Source organism: Eulemur rufifrons, chromosome 20 (genome assembly GCF_041146395.1).
Source record: "Eulemur rufifrons isolate Redbay chromosome 20, OSU_ERuf_1, whole genome shotgun sequence".
Lineage (NCBI taxonomy): Eukaryota > Metazoa > Chordata > Mammalia > Primates > Lemuridae > Eulemur > Eulemur rufifrons.
In genome coordinates, this window is record NC_091002.1 from 43,170,903 (window position 1) to 43,194,151 (window position 23,249).

Consider the following 23,249-nt stretch of genomic DNA (forward strand, 5'->3'; position numbering starts at 1 on the left):
CCACTTCACTGGGACCATTTTCACCTCAATGCCGGAAGGAAAATCCGTGGGTTTTTTAACACCCAAAATGTCTTTCCCTCCTTTTGGCCTTGTTCCTGGTACACACCTAATTGCTACAGCCTGATGGTAGATTTTGAAGGAGTCACTGGGAGAGAAAGAGGGAAAATATATACTCTAGAATCCTTTTGTGTAAAAGCAAGGTGGGACAAGATGTTAACCCCAAGGGTATTAGGAATCATGACAACTAAGCTCGACTCCCCACCAGGTTCCACTGGGACACAGAACCATGATGCTGAGACAACCTCTGTGCCATGTGTCACGCTGACCCCCTGCAAGTAGAGGTAGCCTCAGTCCCTCCCTATGGAGTGTACCAAGGAGGAGACTTTGATCATAAGCACAGATTTTGGGGTCCACCTGCCTGAGCAGACTAAATCCCTGTGGGACACTACACAAACTCCTCACCTTACTGAGCCTCAGCCTCCCCATCTGTAACATGGGCTTAGGGTGTTGTGAGGACTATATGAGACAGTGCACTGTGAACACTCAGCCTGATGCCCAGCGTATAGGACACACTCGAGAAAAGTGAGTTATGCTTCTTTTTTGATTGCTCTCTGTTGGCTCATGCCTCTGCATGCAAAAAATCAGGGCTGCAATCGGCATTCGGCATTTAACTCTGCGCCTTTCACTCCGGCAAACCAATGATAACAACTCGCCCCCAATTATAACAACTTGTCATTTCCACTCCCCCCGCCCCATGCCAAGCACTGGACGGCACCACTGCTGACGCTCACACCCACACCACAGGCAGGACTGGCCAGCACTGCTTAACAGAGGACTAATCTAGAGCACCAAGAGATTCGGGGGTTTGCCCAAGGTCTATCAGCTGGAACATGGCCAGGCAGGGGACGTAAACTGGCCTGGTGGGGTAGCAGCTCCAGAGCATAGTCTAATTCCCTGGCTTTTCCCATGGGAACCACATGGCCACATGCACCTGAGCAAAGAGGCCAGTTGCCCACCCCCTTGCATGGCATAGCCATGTGCCCCTGTCAAAGGTAACAGCTGCCCACCCACCTGCATGGTGTGGCCACGTGCACCTGTGCAGAGGTGCCGGCTGCCCACCCACCTGCATGGTGCTGATACACAGGCTCCTGTGAATCACAAACTGGCTGAGGGCAGCTGACCGCTTGTAGCTGTTCCGGCCGTGCACCATGAGTAACCGGCCAAGATGCTTAAACTGAGTGATGGAGAAGTCTGCAGCCAGGGAAGCCTGTTTTCCTTCCTAAAATCCAATGAAATTGGACACAGTCAGAAGCATAAGAGGTCAAGACAAACATATTTTTTTTTAATTGAAAAAGCAAGACATGGTAAGGAGATCTTTGAAGAAATTCAATAAAGAGATTCTTTGGTTTCAAGCTATACTCAGTTGGTGGTCCAAGTCTAAATCTGATTTAAAAGAGGAATTTATTTAAATAAAGAAACACTCTGGATCACAGACAGTTATAATTTGGAGGTCGAGTGGATCTAATATTAACCCTTAGGGGTTCAGCTCACCCCACAAATGACAAAGAATCATTCAAAGATAGGTGTTTTTATAACATTCGGTTCCCTTGCGAGTTAAACATGAAGCGAAAAACCTGATGCTCCTAACGGCATGCGACGGGATATTCCTGAGCATACAGCTCTGCACACTCACAGAAGTGGAAATAACTTACAGTGTAACCGGACAATGGAGTCTCCCGTTGTAAAAGGTAGGTAACGGCCAACAGTAACGGGACAGTCAGATGGTGGCGATTCCGGATGTGCTACTCACATCAAAACCGGACTCTGAACCAAATCAATCCAACCGACAGACACGGTAGGACACCCTACAGCTGTCCTGAGTCCCTTAAAAATATCATTGTTACAAAAAACAAAACACCCTTCCATCAAAAACCAAAAGATGGAGAAAAGTGTTCTACATTAAACAAGATTAAAGAGACAGAAGGACATGGTAATAAACTTAATTTATGATACTTATTGGTTCCTGGAGCTTTTTTTTTTTTTTTTTTAAGCTTTGAAGATGTTTTGAGAACAACTGGGGAAATGTGACTACGAATAGTACACTGTATCATTATACCAATGTTACATTTGGGGGGGTGACAATGTTGTTTTGCTCACATAGGAGAATGTCCTTGTTTTTGATGGATTCACACTAAAGTATTTAGGGGTAACATTAATATGTGCAATTTACATTCAACTGATTCAGAGAGAGAAAGAACATAGCATTAACCACTGGCAAATCGAAGTGAAAGGTAGGTGAATATTCATTGATGTGTTTCAACTTTTCTGAAGGGAGACATTTTTCAAAATAAAAAGGTACAGAGAGGGGAAGAAGTGGGGGTTCTGCATGCTCTGATGTAGAAAGAAATCACAGGTACAGCAGATTTAAGCAAGCTGCCTAACAAAATGCACAGTACATTTTTAATTTAAAATTATACATGAAGATAATACATACATGTGTAAGTTATGTGTCTATATGACAATTATAAACATACTCATAACCAATAACATACACATGCTAAAAGTTTTGGAGGAATAACCAATGCCACTAGTTTGAAGCAGCTATCTAAAAGCAAGGATACACTTTATTTCTAAATTGTTTTAATTTTTTTGTAGGGAGCACTTACTACTTTACACTTCAAAAAACAAAGGAATCAGAATATAATCTTTTAATAGAAGAGAAAATGTTTGCGTTCTACATCGGAACTGGGAAAGAACTGTATTAAACTCAAGTGTGCTTCTTAAAATCTACATCCAGGGAACCTATACAGATTTCTGACAAAGTCAAGAATCATTTAACTCTGCAACTTCAAATAATTGCCATGTGAATGAGAACCAGAGAACCAGACAGGGTAGGAAAGGAAAAAAAGGCCTGCGGGTTAGCCAAATTCATGAAGATATGCAACAAAACGCTGAGGAGGGCATTTCTAGTCTTCCCTCAGGGCTTTAGTATTCTTATTTTACACATAGTTCTAACAAACACACAGTGACCAATCTTCCTGCCAGTAGTCATTTAGAGCTCACAAAGGATAGAGTAAATGATAAGAGGTAAGCACACAACGGACAAGGAGGGAAAGACAGAAAAATTATTTCATGGCATAAAAACTATTTCTTTCTTTCTTTCCTTTCTCTTCTTCTTTTCTTTATTGTTTTTAGCTAGGGGGTCTCGCTCTTGCTCAGGCTGGTCTCAAACTCCTGAGCTCACGCTATCCTCCAGCCTCGGCCTCCTAGAGTGCTAGGATTACAGGCGTGAGCCACCATGCCCAGCCTACAAAAACTTCTAAAAATTATAGCCAATGAGGCCTTTTAGCGAGAGGCAAACCATGCCCCATTATTCTACAGCCTCCAAGAGATCAGCACATAGCGTGATAACCAATGCTTTTACTTACGATGCTGATGACCACAGAAAAGTTGAAGAACTTTCATGGTACTCTAAGAATATAGAAAAACTTTTTTTTTTAATTTAGGTTTTGGCAAGCAAAGTCAGCAAGATATATGGGTATAAACCTCTGACTTTCCGTTAACTGTGATACACGGTTCCTTGCGTTTTACAATTCTTATCTGGAATCTCCAAAAGCATCAGAGCTGTGTCTTGGAGAGAAAAAGGACACAAATAAAGACACCCCAGCTCGTGGCTCGGAGAAGAGGGAAATGTGCTCACCTTTCCTTCCACCCCTACTCCGCAGTCAGACTCCTGGATCATGCTGACATCATTGCCACCGTCACCTGTGGGCCACACAGACCAGAGAGAAAAGACGACCCCCATGTCCCACGCTTACCTTAAACAATAAAACACGTTTGCCTCTCACGGAGTGCCTGGTATAAACGCCTTGCCCGCCCTGCTCCATGGAATCTCTCCACCCACCCGCGCCATCGGGATCCTAGTTTACAGGCGCTATTTTGCTGAGCATCAGAGAGACCAGGTGACACGCCAAGGGTCCTGGCACTGAGCAGGGGCAGTGGGCTGCAACCACGTGGACATCTGCAAACACCACCCGCCCTCCCCAAGGCAGCCGTGCTGTGCAACATCACCGTCAGCAACAACTAGCACCGCTCACGTTGAACACTGACCACGCACTGTGGCAAGCGCTTTTGAAATGTGACCCTCTTTCATCCTCGTAAGCACCATTTAAGGAAACCACTGTTATTATCCCATCTTACTGATGAGCAAACCGAGGCTCAGACGGGTGAAGGAAGCTGCCTTGGGTGCCCAGCTGGTAAAACCCAGCAGAAGGATTTGAACCCAGACCCAACTCCTCAGCATGTGGTCGCCATCCTTCTGGAATGCTGTGTTCTTGTGTCACTAGCAAAGGAGGAGAGGCCCTGGGATATGCTCATCTAGTCTCTCTCCAAGGGAAATATTAAAAATAATAACAAAAAGAGAGCCAAAGTCTGTCGGGAGGGAAAAAATCACGACCTGAGCAAAGTCTGGGGAATCTGAAGACCACATCAGCAGAGTCCATTTATCCTTCCGGAAGGTAACGCCAGTGCACCAGCAGGCCAGGGCCAGTGGTCCGGGCCTGGGCAGTGCCTACCTACTGCACAGGTGAGCTTCCCGGTGCGCTCCTGCAGCAGGCGCACGATCTGGGCCTTCTGGGTGGGGGCACAGCGGCAGCAGACCACGGCCGGGCACTGGCAGGCCAGCTCCATGAACTCGTACTCGTAGAACTTGAGGCAGACCTGGAGGGCATGGAGGGAGGGGTCAGCCAAGGTCACCTCCTAGTCCGCAGCTAGGCAGGAAGAGGCCCAGGCTCTTGGGAGGACCCTGCTCTCTGGGGGTTCCCGAGCTCACCTCTAGGGAGTCCCCAGAGATGACCAGGGCACAGTCGTGCTTCCTGCGGAAAGCGTTCAGCTCGAGGTGGGCCTCCCCGCGGTTGGTCACCTGGCAGGGAACGGAGAGATGGAGAAGGCATTGCTCTCTGGAGATGAAAGAACAATAAACAGCAGCTTCCCAGAGCCAGTGTGAAGGCGATGGCCACCATGGCAAAGGCCCTTCCCCGTCCCCCACCCCCAGACCCAGAGCCAAATGAAACCCTGGTGGTTATGATTCTGCAGGAATCGGGACAGCCTGTGTACCAACCATCTCCCTCCATGTCCCCAGGACTAAAGGTGACTGCACTTTCACTGTGTCCCAGGCACAGTGCTGGGCACGTTTCATGGACTGTCCTCATTTCTTCCTCACAGGGACTCTAAGAGGTGCGTGATGACAATAGCTCTATTTTACACTTAAGGAAATTGATGGGTGGTGAGATTTGTTAGCCTGCCTGAAGTGACCCAGCTAGTACACTGCCGAGCCGGTGCTCAAAGCCAGGCACCTCATTATGACACAACTACCCAACTCTGTTGTAGTTCAGAAACAGCCGTACACAACATGTAAACCAGCGGGCACGTCTACATTCAAACAAAACACGTTATTTACAAAATCAGGTAGCTATTGCATGGGCCATAGTTTGCAACCCCTGAGTTATAAAACATATGGTCAATTTTCATTATTTGTGCATGGTAGCTACGTTCTGCGAAGTTGCTGCAAATACTGAATTAGCAAACACTGAACCACTGCCTACAGGGGAAATACAGGGTTAGGTTCCTGCAGGCCTCTGGTCACGGCATTTTCACCAATACATAACCTTGTTTTATTTGTGTTCCTGTTTAAAGACACCTCGATTCATCAACATTGAAGTCACGGCTAACCGCACTATGACTCCTGCCTGAAGGAAGCGCATCTAACACACGTGTGTTCTCCTCGGCTTAGGAACACTAGACAGCACTTCAGTGCTGTGCTGGGGGCCACTGACAACAGCAAACTGCCAGCAAAAAGCACAAAAATGTGAAAAATCTTAAATGCACTAGAAAGAGGACACTTGTGTCCAGGACGAGCGCTGAGACAAGAGGGTGGAGCACTGCCTTGTTCAGCCTCAGCTGGGGACGCACGTGGCAGGCGACCCACATTTCTCGCCACTCTACGTATGTCTGCGAGTGGCCCTGAAAGTGCTGTGAGTGTTGATTTCGGGGTCACAGGTAAGTTTCAGTGAGCAGGCGAATTCACAAAGAATCTGTGAACAATGACTATCAACTGTATCTGCCTGTGCCCAACACCACTGTTCCAAAATCGCTGGATTTCTTGAAGCTTCTATGCGCTATGGACCAAAGGTGGGGTGAGGGGGGACCCTGAAACATCTGGAGTCCCTCCAGTTGTCTGACATCGTGGCTCCGATTTCAGATAGTGGGACTGCTACATCCTGCCCCAAAGCGGACCTAGCGCCCCTCACGTCCCGCATGCAGTGAAGCAGCTGGGAGCAGCTCCTGATGTGTCACTGTTGTTGTCCATGGCTGCTACGAGGGCAGGCAGTTTCTCATCTGCCACCCAATTGTCCCCCATCGAAGGGCTCCCCAGTGTTCCTAAACGTGTCCCTTCAGAGACAGGCAGCCTAGTGTCTGTGGTCTGAAATTTCTTTCTTATCCAGGGACCTGGCCTTTGGGGGTTCGGTGAAGTCCCAGGAATCATATACACAATTTCACATGTTCGAGCTGATTTGCCTCGTTCCGAGGGTAGTGTCTAACTCTCATCAGCTTTGCAAACGGGCCTACGACCCCTCAAAAGGTCAAGAGCCCAGTATCAGCACACGGCTGGAACGTGGCACTCCCAAACCACTGCTGGCAGGACTTCCTCAGCCCGCACCTGGGTCGCTCGGCAATGCTGCCCAAACCCACCGTGGCCTAGGCTGCTCCCCCACCCACACGCTGCCCCTTCCCTCTTCAGGGGTCCACTCAAGGCTATGAGGTTACGGGACAAACCAAGGCATCACCCCCACGGGGCCCCAACACAGAGAACACTTTACCAGCCGGAAAATGTGGATGTCCTGGTTTCTGGTCACCAGATGTGCATTCTTCGCGGTGCATGTCGCTGTCTCCAGCTTGTCCCCCGTCAGCATCCAAACCTGAAATTACGGCACAAGAGAGGTCCTGTTTGTTAGTTTTTGAGGCCGCCTGTCGTCTGCGTCAGCTGAGTTTCCAAGAACACTGAGCTGAACTTGATATGTTCCCTTTACCTCCTTGAGACTCATGGTGTCCCCAACATACCACAGGAAATGTTCTGGCTCAAGGGCTTCGGGCCCTGACCAACCACTGCTGGTGGCAGCAAAAGCTGCCGGGACGCTTTTGGAACGAGCTTCCCTCCACGTGTGCAGGAGACTCATGAAGCTCGGCCTCTGGACCTCATAACCCTCCTTCTGGGGATTTTTCTTAAAGAAACGAAGACTTTAAAAGAAGGGAAGGGCTGTGTGAATGAGAGGTCTCCGCTGTGTCCTACAGGAAACACTGGCTGATGACACTGCAGACTTTCTATGTGGCCGGATGCCTGTGACAGACTCTCCCGGGGTTTGACTCTGCCTCTAAAACACGACAGTAACTGGACCAGGTTCTTCCACGTCTTGTACCTGTCACTCCGCATTTCACTGCCGTGGGCTCAGAGAGGGTAGGTGACCTGCCCCATAAGCCACACAGCGACCTCTTGGCCTAACCAGGCCAGAGCCCAGGTCTTCAAAGTCTGCATGGAATGTGCTTCCTGCTCTGTTTTACCTCATTAACCCTTTTGTTCTCTTTGCTCCCAGCAGGGAGAAGTCTTGGGGATACTGGACGAACGAAACCTGGACAGTGGGGGACAGTGGGGGGGACACACAAAAGAAAACAATGGCAAATGTTCCCGAGTTGCCAGGCACCCGGGCTGAGCTGCGTTTTACCTTCATGGTAACTTTCTGAGACCGGGAAACAGAAGCACTGAGAGGCTGAGTCACCTGCCAAGGGTCGCAGAGGGCGGGACGGGGACCCAGGCAGACTGAGGGTCAGAAGGGAGGCACAGGCCACCGCTGGGGGCTATGCCTCCCACCGGTCCCTCTGGGGTTGACCCTCAATATCCCATCCGGCCTGAAAACAGTATTCTTTTAAGTGATCCTAATTAAGTAGGTTTTCAGGGTTTGATGTAAAAGAACAGACACTGGGGAAGGCGCTGGAGGCTCAAGTTCTAGAACACCATGGAGAGAACCATCAGCTGCGCCCTGTGGCTAATGTCCTTGCTGGGACGACAGGAGATGCTACAGGAAGCGGGAGCCGCCTCTCCGGGTTTCTGCACCCGGAAAAGGTGCTGAAGGGGAAAGGTTCCCGTGAAAGATCACACCGCAGACCTCATCCCTGTCCCTTCGCATCTAAAAGGGGAAACCAGAAAGAGAGGTGGGGGCTGCACTATGCGAATAAATCTCGTCTTTGGAATAGAACAGTCTCGAGGAGGAGGAGACCCCCAGGACGAAGCCGGGAGCAGAAAACGGAATCTCAAAACTCCGGGAGGAGAAGTCTCAGACATTGCCGGCGTGCGGTTGTAAACACCACAGTGCGGCAGGAACGGGCCTCCGGCCACCAGACTGTGGAACATGGGATCTTGCTCGTAATCTCCTTGGGATGAACTAAACCTGTGGGCCAAAGGTGAGTGGGAGAATGTGGTTCACAAGGAAACACGGACACACGTGTGTGAGCGGCCAGCGGGCCTGAACGTAGCCCGGTGCCTCACCCGTCCTCCGCACGTGGTCCTCCCGAGGGTAGGCCCCCAGGACGCAGCAGAACACATGTGTCCGCGGGAGCCCCAGCCGAGGGTCTGCTAGGACCCCACGGGGGCTCACTGAGAACCAGGGTCCCAGGTGCCCCTGACTGGGCTCTTCAGATTGAACTACTGAACATACTTTCTGGGCCCCAAACATAAGAGTATAAAACGTAAATACGACAGTTGTTGGTGCCGACGGTCACTCTGCCGGGTGGTAAGTCAGTTGGTCACTCAGCCATACCAACAGGCCAGCTTGCTGGTCGCGCACACTGGACACTGCTCAGCACCGAGTGACAGGGAGCCTGGCGTGATCGGGGGAGGCCCCCACATAGTGAAAGCAAACGCCACGCACACTGTCTTCTGAAATCGGGGCTGGAGGGGCAGGAGCGACGGCCGTGGCCCGTAGAGAGGGCACTCCCGGCTTCCTCTCTTACCCCCTCCACGCTCTCCCCCTTCTCATCTCTCCACTCTGCCGAGAAGTAACTATTCTCGGGCTGGGGGGCCCTCCCACAGGGCAGCCAGGTCCCTGGTGGGCGCCCTACCTTGATGCCGGCGTTCCTCAGGGTCTCCAGGGTGGGCCGCACGTCCGCCTGCAGCTGGTCCTCCACGCCCGTCAGGCACAGCAGCTCCATCTCCATCTCCAGGCTCTCGATCACCGTGGCCACTTTGAGGGAGCGGTCGTGCACGCTCAGCTTGGCCTGGACGTAGCGCGCCTGGGACACACCAGCAGACGTGTCACCGCTTAGGTTGGGAGAGGCCAGGCTGACCCACCAGTGCCAAGAGTGGAACGGTCGTGCCTGATCCCACCGCAGGTGGGTGGGCTGGGACCCCACAGGGAGGAACAGGCTCCCTGCCTGCTCCCAAGTCATGAGTGTTGACAGAGTGGGACAGACCTGAGTCGCACCCTGTGCTCTACACTCACCTGCTTCGACACCTTCAGCAAGTCACTTAACTTCTCTGAGCCTCATTTGCTTCTGATCACAAAATGGCAATGACAGCACCAACCCCACTGGGTGTCTCAAGGACAGGTAGAGCCCAAGATCTGCAGACAGACAAGGCACCTCCCACACACGTCACGCACTCTGTAACCCCAACTCCAGATCACCCGGCTTCCTAAAGACAAACTCCCACTCCTGAAGACCACAGACCCAACCCTCTGTTTATTCCCTCTTTATATCAGGTTAGCAAGAACCTGGAAGAAAACCTAAAACCCCCTAATGGACTTATTCGAAACATATGCTTTTAAAATTAAAGTCAGGTAGCACTTAGCGGGGGTAGAACTCTTACTAAATAAAGGTTTACAAAGGGCACACACACATAAAAGAGTCAGACCTACAGGGTTTCTCCGGGGACAACAGGGTGAGGGCCCACGAAGCCATCCCCTGGCCCTGCCGCCCCTGGCCTTGCCCTAACCCCCCACCCCCTCACCCCAGCACTCGGCTTTCCGCCAAGCACCGTGGACACGGAGTGAACAAGGCAAGGACTCTCCCCTCAGGGAACACAATCCGTGGGACAAGATGACATGAACAATCAATGATCTAGTTCAACTCTGGCAGTTTTACAGCTGAAAGAAATTAGGGCTCCAAAAGGGTGATTTATGCCCATTTTCCTGAAGGTGTACCTTGTGCCAAGGACAGGCCTAAGCCTTGGGGATATAGGAGCAAGCAGACTCATAAAGTCCCTGCCCTCAAAAAGACTTGATCCCAGAAAAAAGATGGATAAGATGAATGTTTAAAAAAAATAAATAAGGTCATTAAAAAGGATCATAAGCACAACAAGGAAAGTTGAATGGGGTGACGGATGAAGAGTGACAGGTGGGCTGCCTTAGAGAAATGGTCCAGGAGGCCTTCTCGAGGGAGGCAGCGTTTGAGCTGAGGGAGTGGGCCCTGGAGTCCCGTGGGGGAAGAGTTCCAGGCAGAGAGAACAGCAAGCGCAAAGACCCTGCAACAGCAGTGACCCCAGCGTGCTCAGAAATGACGTCAGGACAGCTCGACAGAATGAGCAGGGGGGACTGGGGAGGTGGGCAGGGCTGCAGACACAACAAAGAGGTCCCCAAACAACTTACTTCAAAGTCCTGATACTGCTCCTCTGCTAGAGACTTCTTTGCCACCACGAGCACCCGCAGGCCTTCTCGGGCCATGTTGCCACACTGCAAAGCAGACGGGGGTAGGTGAGAGCTGTGCTGCAGACTGGGCTCCAGGGACCCTGGCTCTCCCAGGGCAGGGCCTGCACGCTGATGCGGACGTCCCCCTCCCAAGGGGACAGGGGAAATGGCAAATCAGAAAACCGCTTTCCCCTAAGGCGATCTTCCCTGAAGTGAACCTTTCGTAGGAGACGTTGCAGAGGGGCAGCTATGGGCACAGCGTATGTGCTGGAATTTAAGTCAATGTTGTAAGACTTCACACGAAAATCTGGACTGCTGAATCGGTGGAAACATTGAACACCTGACAAAACCAGGTACACTTTCCCAAATAACCACAATCGATGATGGCTGAGGAGTGGCTGCCGCTGTGTCTTCCCAGGAAATGTAGTTGTCAAGTGAAGAACATTCCAGTGTATGTAACATGCTAAGTGCAACTGTCAGGAAAACACATCCAGGCCTGTTTCATTCATCCCCGTTAACTGCCCGGCTCCTGCAGGCATTTGGGTGCACAGCCCCTGAATAGGAAATCGCTAGTCATGATGTTACTGAAACATCAGCGTCTGTTAAGTGCACTTTGCACACTGCGTAGCATGGGAAGGGGCACTGGAGCAGAAGGAGGATGTTCATTTGTTAGTAAAGTGTGAATTCCCTGCCTGGAGCTGAGAGATGGGACAAAAATGGTCCAAGACACCTGAGCGCTCTGTCCCTCCTGCTGCTGGCCAACTGTCCACAGCACAAACGGGTAGGCAGCCTCGGACATGGCCCCAAAGGATCCCCACCTCCTGGAACTTGCACCCTTGTATAATCACCCCCCTCCTTAAGTGTGTGCTGGACCTAGTGACTCGTCCTTAACACACACAATGAGGCTAAAGTGAGGGGACATTATGTCTGAGATCAGGTTACCAGAGACAGTGACTCTGTCTTATGTGTCTTCTCCTGCTCCCTCCCCTGCTCACTTTGATGAAGCCAGTCACCAGCTTACCTCTTCCTCCAGCCAGTCGTTGTACTGCACGATGCCGGCCATGACAACGTCCGCTCCCTTCATGTAGAACGTAATCTCTCCAGTTGATTCATCCTAGAGACAGAGGCCAAGGGCATGAATAACTGAAAGGAACACCCTCCTTCTGTAATGCCTGCTTCCCGTGACAGTGTACAAAGTGCACTTAACAGACACTAATGTTCTTTCACTTGGCCGAAGATGAAAAGTGAGAGGGGCCTCGCTTTGGGGCAAAGGCTGCAGAAAGCAGAAGAAAACTCAAAGCATTTGGAAAATTATTAAATGATGGAAGCAGGATCAAAAGGACTTACGCCCTTTGTTTTGAAGGTTATTACTACTCTAACTGGCGTGGACTCCCACGTCAGAAGGTGATTTCAGATTTATACATAGGACTGCCAGTACCACCAAATTGTCCACCGAAAAGAGCAGGGAAGCTCGTGACCTAGACCAGCGTTTCTCACCCTCGGCACCATGAACGTTTGGGGCCAGGTGATTCTTCCCTGTGTGGGGCCTTCCTGGCGTTGAGTGACATCCCCAGCCTCGACACGCTAGATGCCAGTAGCAACCCCATGGTGACAACCAAAACGTCTCCAGACATTAGCAAATGTCTCCTGGGGGCAAATCGTCTCAGTCAAGAACCAGGGATCTAGATAATTCCAGATGCCTATGTCTATCTACGGACATACCTAGAGCTCAAGCTGCTCGGAGTTTTAGTTCACCCTGACCCGGTTTTCTGGGAAGTGGGTAACACCACGGCATGGCACCAGCTCCCAGCTGTGTGCAGCTGGATGGGCAACTTCTTTTCCCTAAACCTCAGTCTCCTCATCTGCGAAACAGGAATTCTTACCACATAGATTGCTGTGGCTGAAACGAGACAACTCACACAGAGGAGCAGGTCGCCTGGGCCAGGTACACAGAACGTGCCCCCTCAGTGGTGTCATTCCTGTTGGGACGAGAGTAACTTCTCCAGCCCCTCGCTCGTATTGCACGGGGAGAGCGAGGCTTGGCCCGGGATTCTCAATGGCAGCAAGTCTGCCCCCCAGAGAGCACCAGGCAGTGCCTGGAGACACTTCTGGTTGTCACACTCAGGGTGTGTGGTGCCGGCATCTCAGCACCCTGCCGTGCACAGGAAGGCCAAGAACTCCCCCAGCGCCACGCGGCCACAGTGCCGAGACTAAATCCGGCTCTGAGGACAGAGGGTGGGATGGCTGCCTCACTCCGTTCTCTCCTCCTGTTCTGAGTCTCTGGGAGGGGGAGGCAGCAGAGACGGGCAAGGAGACTGGGCCCGGCCATCAACCCTGCGCCTAAATTTTGCCACCACGGGAAAGCCCAGAATAAATGCCTGTAACTTCTTCACTAAATATGAAATAAATACCCAAAGCCAAATTAGCGGTCTGGTTTCCTTTTTTAAAATAACTTTCAAATGCCCTCCAATGGTTGACAATCTTCTAGAGCCACACGATGACTCATAAAGCATCCCCGGCCAAGACGCGGCGTCTGAGTGTTAAAGGGGTACAACCAACTGCACGCTTATCTCGGACGGGCTGCTGCTCCGGCTGCTGGTGACTCAGGCCAGAGAACGCCGTGGGGTCTGAACATGAAAGCATCAGGGTTTTTTTTTCCCCTTTCGCCTTCGCCCAAATGGTGCTTAACGACAGGGCCATAGGAAATCACTCCCCCAACCCAGCTTGCTTTCCTCTGGAAGGGGCGCAGGCAAGTTTAGAAGTTGTGTCCAATATAAATACTGTATCAACTATCTCCTCCCATGAGTCATTTCCTCCCACCAAGTTCATCACAAGTTTATTTCGTTCCCATATTATGGCAAGATTACGCCATAAATTTACAGAGATCGGCTGGCTGTGTGGCATTGTTTCGGGGCCTCATCTTTTCCCACTGTGGTCTGTGTCTGGCACCTGCTCAAAGGCCTCCTTTAGTACGACGTCGACGACAGTGGTATGATCTATACCAACGACCCGCTTCAACGTTCCACATGGGAAGGGGGAGAAGGCATTGGAACATCTTGTACACGACAAAAACAAAACAGAGACACAACCTTCCTTCAGAAAGACAAGCACACAAGACCCAAAGGGACTGGCTTCTGTAACCTTGCCCAGGAGACAGAGACTCATGCAGAGAAATGACCTTGCTACGTGGCTGCAGGAAGATGTTGCCAAGTATCGTGCACGAGCTCACACACGCTTAAACGGCTTAATCAGACAGGAGAGCCGAACTGTCAACTGTCAGCAGTCGATCAACCAACCAGAGAGAAGTTTTAAAACTTCCTCCCATCGGGTAATTGGACAGTCATTTGCATGTAGCACGCGGGTTACAGGAACATATCCAAACGGGGTTTCTCAGCCTCGGCGCCAGGAACAGGCGAGGCCAGGTCATTCTTTGCCAGGGAGTTTGTCCTGTGCATTGTAGGATGCTGAGCACCAGAGGCCAGCAGCGCCCCCCACCTGGGGTGGTGACATGCTCAAATGCCTCCAGGATGAAAAACACCACATCAGAGGAGAACAGTGAGATTGTGCAAAGTGGGGAACTAGTCCAAAAGCCCTGGACACGCATTTCTACCCACCCAAACCAAAGGTAAAGAGAGGTCGGAAAATGAAAAAAAATTAGCAAAATAACATGTATTTAATTAAAGACGGTCTCGCAAAGATGGATGCTCACGGTGTTATTTTTATTAAGCCAAAAATGAGAAACAGCCTAAGCAACCAAAAAACAGTTAATGAAATAGGGGTGCGTTCTTTCAACAAAACAAAACGCCATACACACATTAAAAATCATTAAAATCACATTTTCATGATAGGAGAAAATTCTTATCACATACATACAGTCCAATGAGGGGGAGGAGTTTAGAAAGCCTCATATGATACCAATTTTATGAAAATGTGTGTGGATATTTACACTCTATATCCTTAGAAAAAATACTGAAAGGAAATCCCCTGAAAAGGTGAGTCTTTGGCTGGTGAAAATGCAAGTGAATAGCTTTAATCCCCTTTTTCTTACATATTTGTTCTAAATCCTTTCACTATAAATGCTGATTTTTTTTTATAACCTGGGAAGGAGGGCATGCTATGTTAAAATAAAAACAGACTTGCTCATCTGACAATATCCCATACTTCTAGGTATAGAGTCCCTTTTCTTGCTGTGGGAAGACCTACGGGTCACCTCTCATAAAACATGCCAAGTGCCTGGGAACGAGAGTCCTTTACGACTAAACGAAGGGTGGTGTGTACCACTCACTTATTCTAGAGTGGCCGATACAGGGGACTCTTCCTTCATGATTCAACCCTCAAATGACCTCAGCAGAGCCCACGGCCCTAGAACTTAAAAAAACAAAGGCTGGAACAAAATTAAAGTAATTCCATAAGAGATAATGACTCTCATTCCCCAGGAAACACCCACCCACAGGATTTATGCTGCTGCTTCCAGACCACGATGTTCTTGACAGCAGATGTGTACCCAAGATAGGGGTCAGCAGCCACGGGTCCGGCAGGTGCGGGCCAGCGGGAAGAGCACAGCCGCGGGAGAAAACGCTCCCTCCCCACCGAGCGTTGCCAAGGAACACGTCCCACAGGGTCTGAAAGTACCTACTGGCATCTGGACACAAAAACCCTTAACATGGGATGTTCCAAAGCACGTTTGTGGGTGTGTCACTGGGTCATCTGCACAGCAGCTGCGGTGGTAGGCAGCCTTTAAGACGGCTCACAATGGTTCTCACCTCCCGGTACTCGCGGGCCGACCTACAGAGAGGCCCACGCAGCCGTGAACCGCGAGCAGCCTCTGGCCAACAGGCAGGAAAGAGCGAAGGCCCTCAGTCCAACAGCCCACTGGGAGCTGACCTCTGCCAACACTGATGCCGTCTGGACGCGGACCCGGCCTCAGTAGCACCTTGGACGGCAGCGGTTCTGGCCAATCCGTGAGCCAGAAGACCCAGCCAAGCTGCCCCCAGGTTCCTGGCCCACAGAGACTAGCAGATAATATTTAACACATACATAGCAAAACCTCCTTATTGAGACCCCAGTGGATGCCTGAGACCACGGAGAGCACTGAACCCTACATATACTATATGGTTTTTCCTTATGCATACATATCTATGATCAAGCTTCATTTATAAATTAGGCTCAGTAAGAGATTAACAACAAAAACTAATAAAATAGAGCAATTATAACAATATACTGTAATAAAAGTAGAATAAGGGTTACTCGAACACAAGCACTGCGATACCACGACAGCCGATCCGATAACCCAGACAGCTGCTAGGTGACTAACAGGCGGCAGTGTAGACAGCGTGGAGACGCTGGACAAAGGGAAGATTCACAGCCCAGGCAGACAAAGCAGGACAACACGAGACCTCATCACGCTACTCAGGACGGCACACAATTTGAAACTTACGAATTGTTTATTTCTGGAATTAATATTTAATATTTTTAATTATTTAAATATTTTTGCCCGTTTAATTTTTTTTTTTGAACCGCAGTTGACCATAGGTAACTGAAACTGTGGACCATGAAACTGCGGATAAGGAGGGGGGTCTGTACTGTTGTTTGAAGTCATTAAATATGGGGTCGTCAGTTACGCAGCAATCCATAATTAACGTACTGCCCGAACCTGCCACAGCTGCTCTGCGAGCTTCCCATGCTCTGCGAGCTTCCCAACTCCCTCTGGTCACGCCCCAACACTCAGGTCCTGTGGAAAAGAGCATGCACCTGGGAGCCAGACAGCCTGGGGCAAACCCCAGCCCACCGTCCTCCAGCTGTGTGAACCTGCGTCTCCAGACGTAAATAAAAGACGACTCACCCTCACGATGATGCCCATGCGCTTGCTCTCGTAGGTGAAGGGGAAGATCTGCAGGATGGTGAAGTTCAGGATCTGGTCGCCAGGGGTCCTCAGCTGCATGGAAGACTGGTCTCGGCCCACCAGGGTTAAGCCCACGCTTTCGGTCCACTGCACCAGGGCCACCTAAACAGAACACAGGGTCACAGGTCAGACACACAGCCCAGGGCCCCGGTCCACAGGGTGTGCACCAGAGCACAAGGCGGAAGGGGGCACAGAGATAGGTGCCATGCAGCAGTCCCTGTCCCTGGGGACAGCGAGGGCTCCCGCATTCAAAGCTGCCCCTCTTCAGGCTCAAAGCAGGCTACACACCAGAGGCACGGCAGAGAGCGACTACGCATGACCACAGATCACGTCTGGAAGAACCTGCACTGAGCCAAACACCACAAAGGGAAAGAAGGGGCAGGACGCTGGTGGGTCCTTCACCTTCCAGCTGTCCCTGCAGCCTCACTCTCACTGCACGGGGACAGCATCAACAGTGGCTCTCAGCTGGGCAGCTCTGCCCCCAACTGTGTGATATTGGGCTTCCGGAAGACTAATTCCCCAAAAGCCCCCTCTGAACTTCAATCAAGAAGGAATCTGGAATTCCAGAACCGGAAGTGGCGTCCACGGACCCCACAGGTCCATGTGAGGGGAAAAGCTGAACCACAGACCTGGAATGGTCCAGAATGACACGCGTCTCCGAGGAAGGACGGATTACAAATGCCCATGAACATCTTTAAACCTTGTTTCCTTCCACAGTCAACCCGGCAGTGGAGTTAAGGAACCCACCACACCTACGCCTGCGGCCACTCCACACTCCCGGGACCCACCTCCCTAATCAAAACGTCATCAGTCTCCTGGGGGCTGATCCCACAGTCCAGGAACCTGCGGGGGGCCTTTCACTCCCACCTTCCACTCTCAGGACTTGAATGTAAGTCAGCATTGATGGAAAGGTGCTTCCTAACAGAACACATAAAATCCCCCAGAGTCATCCTCGGGGAAGACCGATCTAGAATCCGGGTGCTCAGTAACACTTCTCAGTTGTGGGCAAGACAAATATTTGGGGGTGAGTTAAGAAAACTCCATTCCTCTCCACAACAAGATGATCCAAAAGCAAGGCTACTTCTTACGGCGGTTCCGAGCTTCGGTTCAAAGGAATCGCGTACATCACACGCTGATGTGGAGTCTCACCGTTGTCAACAGACTGACTTAGGGTCTCCATCACCCGAGGTCAGGGCAGCAGGAGAAAAAGGACCCTCACTAAAGTGAATGGATGAACAAGTAAGTTATGTGGGAACCAGCTCAAATGCTGAACACGGAAGGGGCGGGAGGGAATTGTGTCTCACGAGTCTGCCGTGTGCTCTGCTTTCGGTGAAAAGAAGAAATCGAAGGGCAGAGCCCATTCCCTTCCCTTCCTAAAATGCCCATCTGAAGAACCAACACCAGAAACCGTCCATGAAAGGGCTTTTTCATCATTTGTTCGTCAGCAATAAACCACCTGTGACAAGTTTTTAAAATTTTCCCTTTGTTCGTGGGCCCCTGTGCTTGGGTAATATGTCGGACCATGCTTAGTAGCCTTGAATTCTTGTCAAAAGCAGGACACACACTAATCCCAAGAGCACGTATGATACCAAGACGGGAATCTGACAGCTGATGAGAAGGGGTTCTCTGGTGGCATTCAACAAGATAAATACCCAGGCTCACGGAGAGCTGCCAGTCAGCCCGAAATCCAGCCTTTCAAGATTGTAAATCTATCCACAGACCTAAGGTTTTCTTTACTCAGTAAGAAAATATATTCAATAATGTGCCAGATGGTGGCTGCAGGTTCCAATGCCAAGCCATGCAGGGCTCCTGGGTAAACTGAGGCAGCAGCCAACCACCTTGATTAAGCACTGCCAGGTAGAAATTGGGCCTGCTATTTTTGAAGCTAATCTTTCTTAAGAGAAGCTGATTTTTATATAAAATTAGGTGATTTTTAAATATTGCTTCAACTTTTTTTTTTTTTTTTTAAACACAGCATGAAACAAAACACAGCCTTCTAGGCATCAGTGGACGAGATGGTGGCATAGAAGGCCATTCCTCAATCCAAATTTTCTGTGCTTGAAATTCAACCTTGTATCACTTAACTCTGACAAAAATTAATATTTAAGAAGAAAGAATGGCATCATCCCCCTACAAACGCAGTCACTTAGAAATGACTATTCATTTCAGTCCATTCCGGGCCAACCCTAACATGACGTGGACAGAACTTCTGCATTTGTGGCCCCTGGAGGAGCTAACACCGAGAAAGGATCATGTGACAGTTTTCTACAGTGTCCCCAAAACACTGTCCAGTCCTGTCTCAAATAGCCCCCAGCTATTCTGAACCACCAAAATCCTATTTCAAGACTCTACCTCAGTGGTTAATAAATAACATTGATGGGGCAGTTTTTCCTACAGTTCCTGACCTCTGTCCTATGACCCTACCTTTGGGTCCAAAGGCATGGCCAGGTAATGGTAAAGCCCCACTACCCTCCTAAATCTCTAGGACTCACCGCCCCAGGCTCATTCGTGCACGTGTCCGAATGTCGTCATTGTCCGGGCCTGACACCGAGGCATTTAGGGGAGCTGCACACACCTTACATTCACTGAGATAGGAATGTGGTTGCAGAACGAAAACAAACCTCACGGCTGCAAAAGGACCAGGAGATCACCAGCCCTTCTCTGCACCACATGCTCAAGTTCCCCGGTGGCTTTTACCCTCACTCTCAGCAAGGAGTTTAAGAAGATACAAAATGAGACAGCTGGGACTTTTTCAAACATGATCAGAAATGCGAGAGACAGTTAATAAATACGTCAGGCAGTGCATCGTGGCATTATTTACGATGGCCAAAGCAGGAAACCTCCTAAATCTTAAGAGAAATAGAATAAATAATCTGTGGTGTATCTAAGCGGCAGAAGATAGTGTAGCCATTAAAAACCTTCTTATCATAGATAGTTACTGAAAAGGGATAATGCGGTATCTTACTAAGTGAACAAAGATAAAATGTGGGATGACACTAAATATTTAAATTATATGTATAGAACACAGGAAGGGAAAACATCAAAATGTCAACAGTGATTATGGCTGAGTTTGGGGGCTATGGATGATTTTATTTTTTTCCTCAAATTCTTTTTACCTTTTCTCTAACAAGTTTGTGTTACTGTTACAATTAGGGGGTAAACTGAAACTAAAACGTGCTTCTAGGTCAGCTGTCTCTAGATTAGCTGTGCTGTCCTGCCCTGCCTGTGTCACTGCCCGCGGGCTGACATTCCAGGCGGCTGCAGAGAGGCCTCCGTCCACAGGCTCTGCCGTGGGCGAGACCCACCCACACGGCTCCTTGTCCAGCTCTGCACGGCCATTTGTAACAGGACAGTTTCAAGGACACTGTGGACTAGAGGAAAGACACACTCATTTTTTTTCTTGTTACATAATAATTATACCTCTTTATGGGGTACGTGTGATATTTTGATACCCGCATGCAACATACAATGATCAAATCTGGGTATTTAGGATGTCTATCACCTAAAGGAAATCGGTATATCAAAGGGATATCTGCACCCTCGTGTTTATGGTAGCACTATTCACAATCAACCTAAGTGCCCGTCAGCGGACGAATGGATAAAGAAAATGCAGCAGACAGACACGATGGAATACTATCCAACCACACAAAAGAATGAAATTCCGTCATGTGCAGCAACAGGGATGGAACTGGCGGTCATTATGTTAAGTGCAATACACTCATTTGAATTTTCCTTTCTATGGGAAGAAGCCTAGAGAGACGGGGTGGCACAGGCAGGACACTCAGAAGGTGGGCTGCCAGGGTCTGGGAGAGGAAGGTTTATTTTCACCAAGGTTGGAAGCTCCCCAGGATAGAGGGAAGAGACACAAAACAATGTTCCACTGAACTTGGGAGATACGTAGTCTCTGAACACTAGCTCAAACAGGGTGCTCCGGGAGGCTAGAGCAGCCAGGGATAACCAGAGACGGTGGAATATCACCCAGTATTAGCCCTGAGTTCCTGAAATGCAGGCTCTGGAACTCTCTACAGCACTTCATGAGGTTGCAAAGCACTTTCAAGCCGTTGCCCCATGGGTAGGGAAGTGGTACTAAGGGTAATAAGTCCAGACTCTGGACATGGGCTGCCTGGCTTCCACTTTGCCAGCAATGTGACCTTGGGAACGTTTCTTAGCCAACTTATATTAATATCAATACCTCATCTGCAAAATGGGCACATTTTTAAAAAATGAGTTGCTAAAAGCAAGGTGCAAAACAATTTATAATTACATTAAATTACAACTGTGTTTTTAAATTGTTTTTAATATTTTAACAAAGGGCAAGGGAAATTGTAATACATGCAAAGAAAAAACTCTGCAAGGATACTTAGATATTAATAACAGCGGGTGCCTCAGAGGAAGAGACCTAGGAGAACTGAAGTCTCAGGGAAGGAGGAGATGGACTTACTCTCCGCCGTGAGCCTGCGGGGGCCACGCAGAACACTCTGCACGTTACCTAGAACCGTAATTCATTGCTCTGAAATCACTGAGCCATTCAAGGCAAGGCCAAATAGAGCAAGCAGATTTCATTTACACCACACACTTATGCATCCATGTGTGCACACACACACAGAGCACATGTGCACAGATATCACATGTGCCTGTACAGGCACCCATACCCACACACGCACACACATACACACATATGCATAAATTCTACAGAAACAGAAAAGCCACATGACTTTCTAAAGGATGTTACTTAGTTTACCTTCCTTCCTGTTTAACGATACGTACTACAGTATGATTCTGTACTACAATTGTTTCTATACATATACATGCATAAATTTAGGAAAAATCTGGGAAAATCCACACCAGAATATAAACAGTACTTATCACTAGCTGGTAAGAATTATATGTTATTTTTATCAACTTTTTCTTGAATCTACAATTTCTACTTTTTCCTGTAGTGAGGACATCAGTACCTGTGATTTTAAAACCTTAAGAAAAGCTTTTGGCCGGGCGCGGTGGCTCACGCCTGTAATCCTAGCACTCTGGGAGGCCGAGGCGGGTGGATCGCTCGAGGTCAGGAGTTCGAGACCAGCGTAAGCAAGAGCGAGACCCCGTCTCTACTAAAAATAGAAAGAAATTATATGGCCAACTAAAAATATATAGAGAAAAAATTAGCCGGGCATGGTGGTGCATGTCTGTAGTCCCAGCTACTCGGGAGGCTGAGGCAGTAGGATCGCTTAAGCCCAGGAGTTTGAGGTTGCTGTGAGCTAGGCTGACGCCACGGCACTCACTCTAGCCCGGGCAACAAAGTGAGACTCTGTCTCAAAAAAAAAAAAAAGAAAAGCTTTTAATATGAAAGAATTCATGGAAAAGACATTGAATGCATCATAGGATTGATTCTAGCAGCTCGCGAGACAGCATCTCCTTGCCTACTCACACCAAGAAATGAATGCTTTAAAAGCTGCACCATCATCACGACCCCTCCCCGCTGCCGAACCCCCTGGCAACGGTGGCATGCTGCCAGGGCTGAGACCCGCCTGCACAGCATCTGAGGGCACTTCTCTCTGGTCAGATTACATCTATTTCATTTCCCCCACGAGTTACTGTACGGGGCAGGGAGGGCCCAGCGCCCCCCAGGCTGTAATCGATAGCTGAATGAAGATACTTCAAGGCTTCCAAGGCGGAATGTGCACAGGAAACAAATTTAGGAAATGCAGCTTTCTGTTACAGGAAACGAATCCTACGCCAACTGGTAGAAATTACTCCAGCAGCTCCCAAGTCAAATGAATACTGGTTTCTATATGTATTCCATAAACTGACCTTGCCTAGACTGGCAATGCTTTATTGATATTGAATTTCAAAGGCACGATTCTAGAGCCAGCCAAGTCTACGTGGAATCCTACAGGGATTTGGAAACAGAACGGCTTTCTGAAACATTTCGCTTCAACTGGATTTAGGCTCCTTTGTGTCTCATGATGTACTGATATAAATGAATTTGTATTTTGCAGCGTGCATTCTCTGAAGTAGTCTAGAAGGCTGATCAGTAAGATAATAACAGTGGTTACACCTCTAGGAAGATCATGGTTTACTTTTTTTCTTATCTCTATTTTCACATGTTCTACTGTAGACATGAAATAATTGTGTAATAAAAAATAATAAAGTAAAAAAAAGATAGCTACAAGGTAACACTGGCCTCTGTGAAGAGGCCAAAGGCAAATACCTCTCTTTTTGCCCTAAATCATGACTCAGAATCTTAGAAAAACAAGACGAATCTGAATCCGAGTGCAATCAAAGGACAGAAGAGATAAAGCACTACTGGCTTTGCAAAAAGGAGCCAAGAGGCACCAGGCACTCTATGGAAGATCTACCCTCACGGAAAAATCTTTTCGCAGCCCTGAAACAAATATACCAAAATTCAGTGGGAACAGAGGAGCGTGGGACAGGCACCACAGGCCCCAGAGATGCCAGCTCGAGCCCCAGGGCCCACAGGCAAGTGCTCATCAGATCGTCAACATCTGGAACTTGCTCAAATTTGAATTCCATCAAATACCCATAAGTTCCCGGTTCCTGGTCCATAGCTACTAAGATGCTGGTCGGTCCTTTCTCACACCTGTCATTCCATGGTGTCATAC

At 49.2% G+C, this 23,249-nt stretch overlaps 1 protein-coding gene across 2 annotated transcripts in view; it reads right to left on the reverse strand.

Moving 5' to 3' along the window:
* Window positions 1–23,249, reverse strand: part of ATP9A (ATPase phospholipid transporting 9A (putative)) — a 114,217-nt gene that overhangs the window by 12,195 nt on the left and 78,773 nt on the right. For both annotated transcript variants that reach the window (XM_069496244.1, XM_069496245.1), the window contains exons 15-23: window positions 16,576–16,737; window positions 11,755–11,847; window positions 10,695–10,778; window positions 9,172–9,342; window positions 6,879–6,977; window positions 4,832–4,921; window positions 4,575–4,719; window positions 3,701–3,765; window positions 1,124–1,279 (exon numbers count right to left, since the gene is read on the reverse strand). In XM_069496244.1, the coding sequence (XP_069352345.1) occupies window positions 1,124–1,279; window positions 3,701–3,765; window positions 4,575–4,719; window positions 4,832–4,921; window positions 6,879–6,977; window positions 9,172–9,342; window positions 10,695–10,778; window positions 11,755–11,847; window positions 16,576–16,737 (1,065 nt within the window). The remainder of the gene's footprint in view (window positions 1–1,123; window positions 1,280–3,700; window positions 3,766–4,574; window positions 4,720–4,831; window positions 4,922–6,878; window positions 6,978–9,171; window positions 9,343–10,694; window positions 10,779–11,754; window positions 11,848–16,575; window positions 16,738–23,249) is intronic.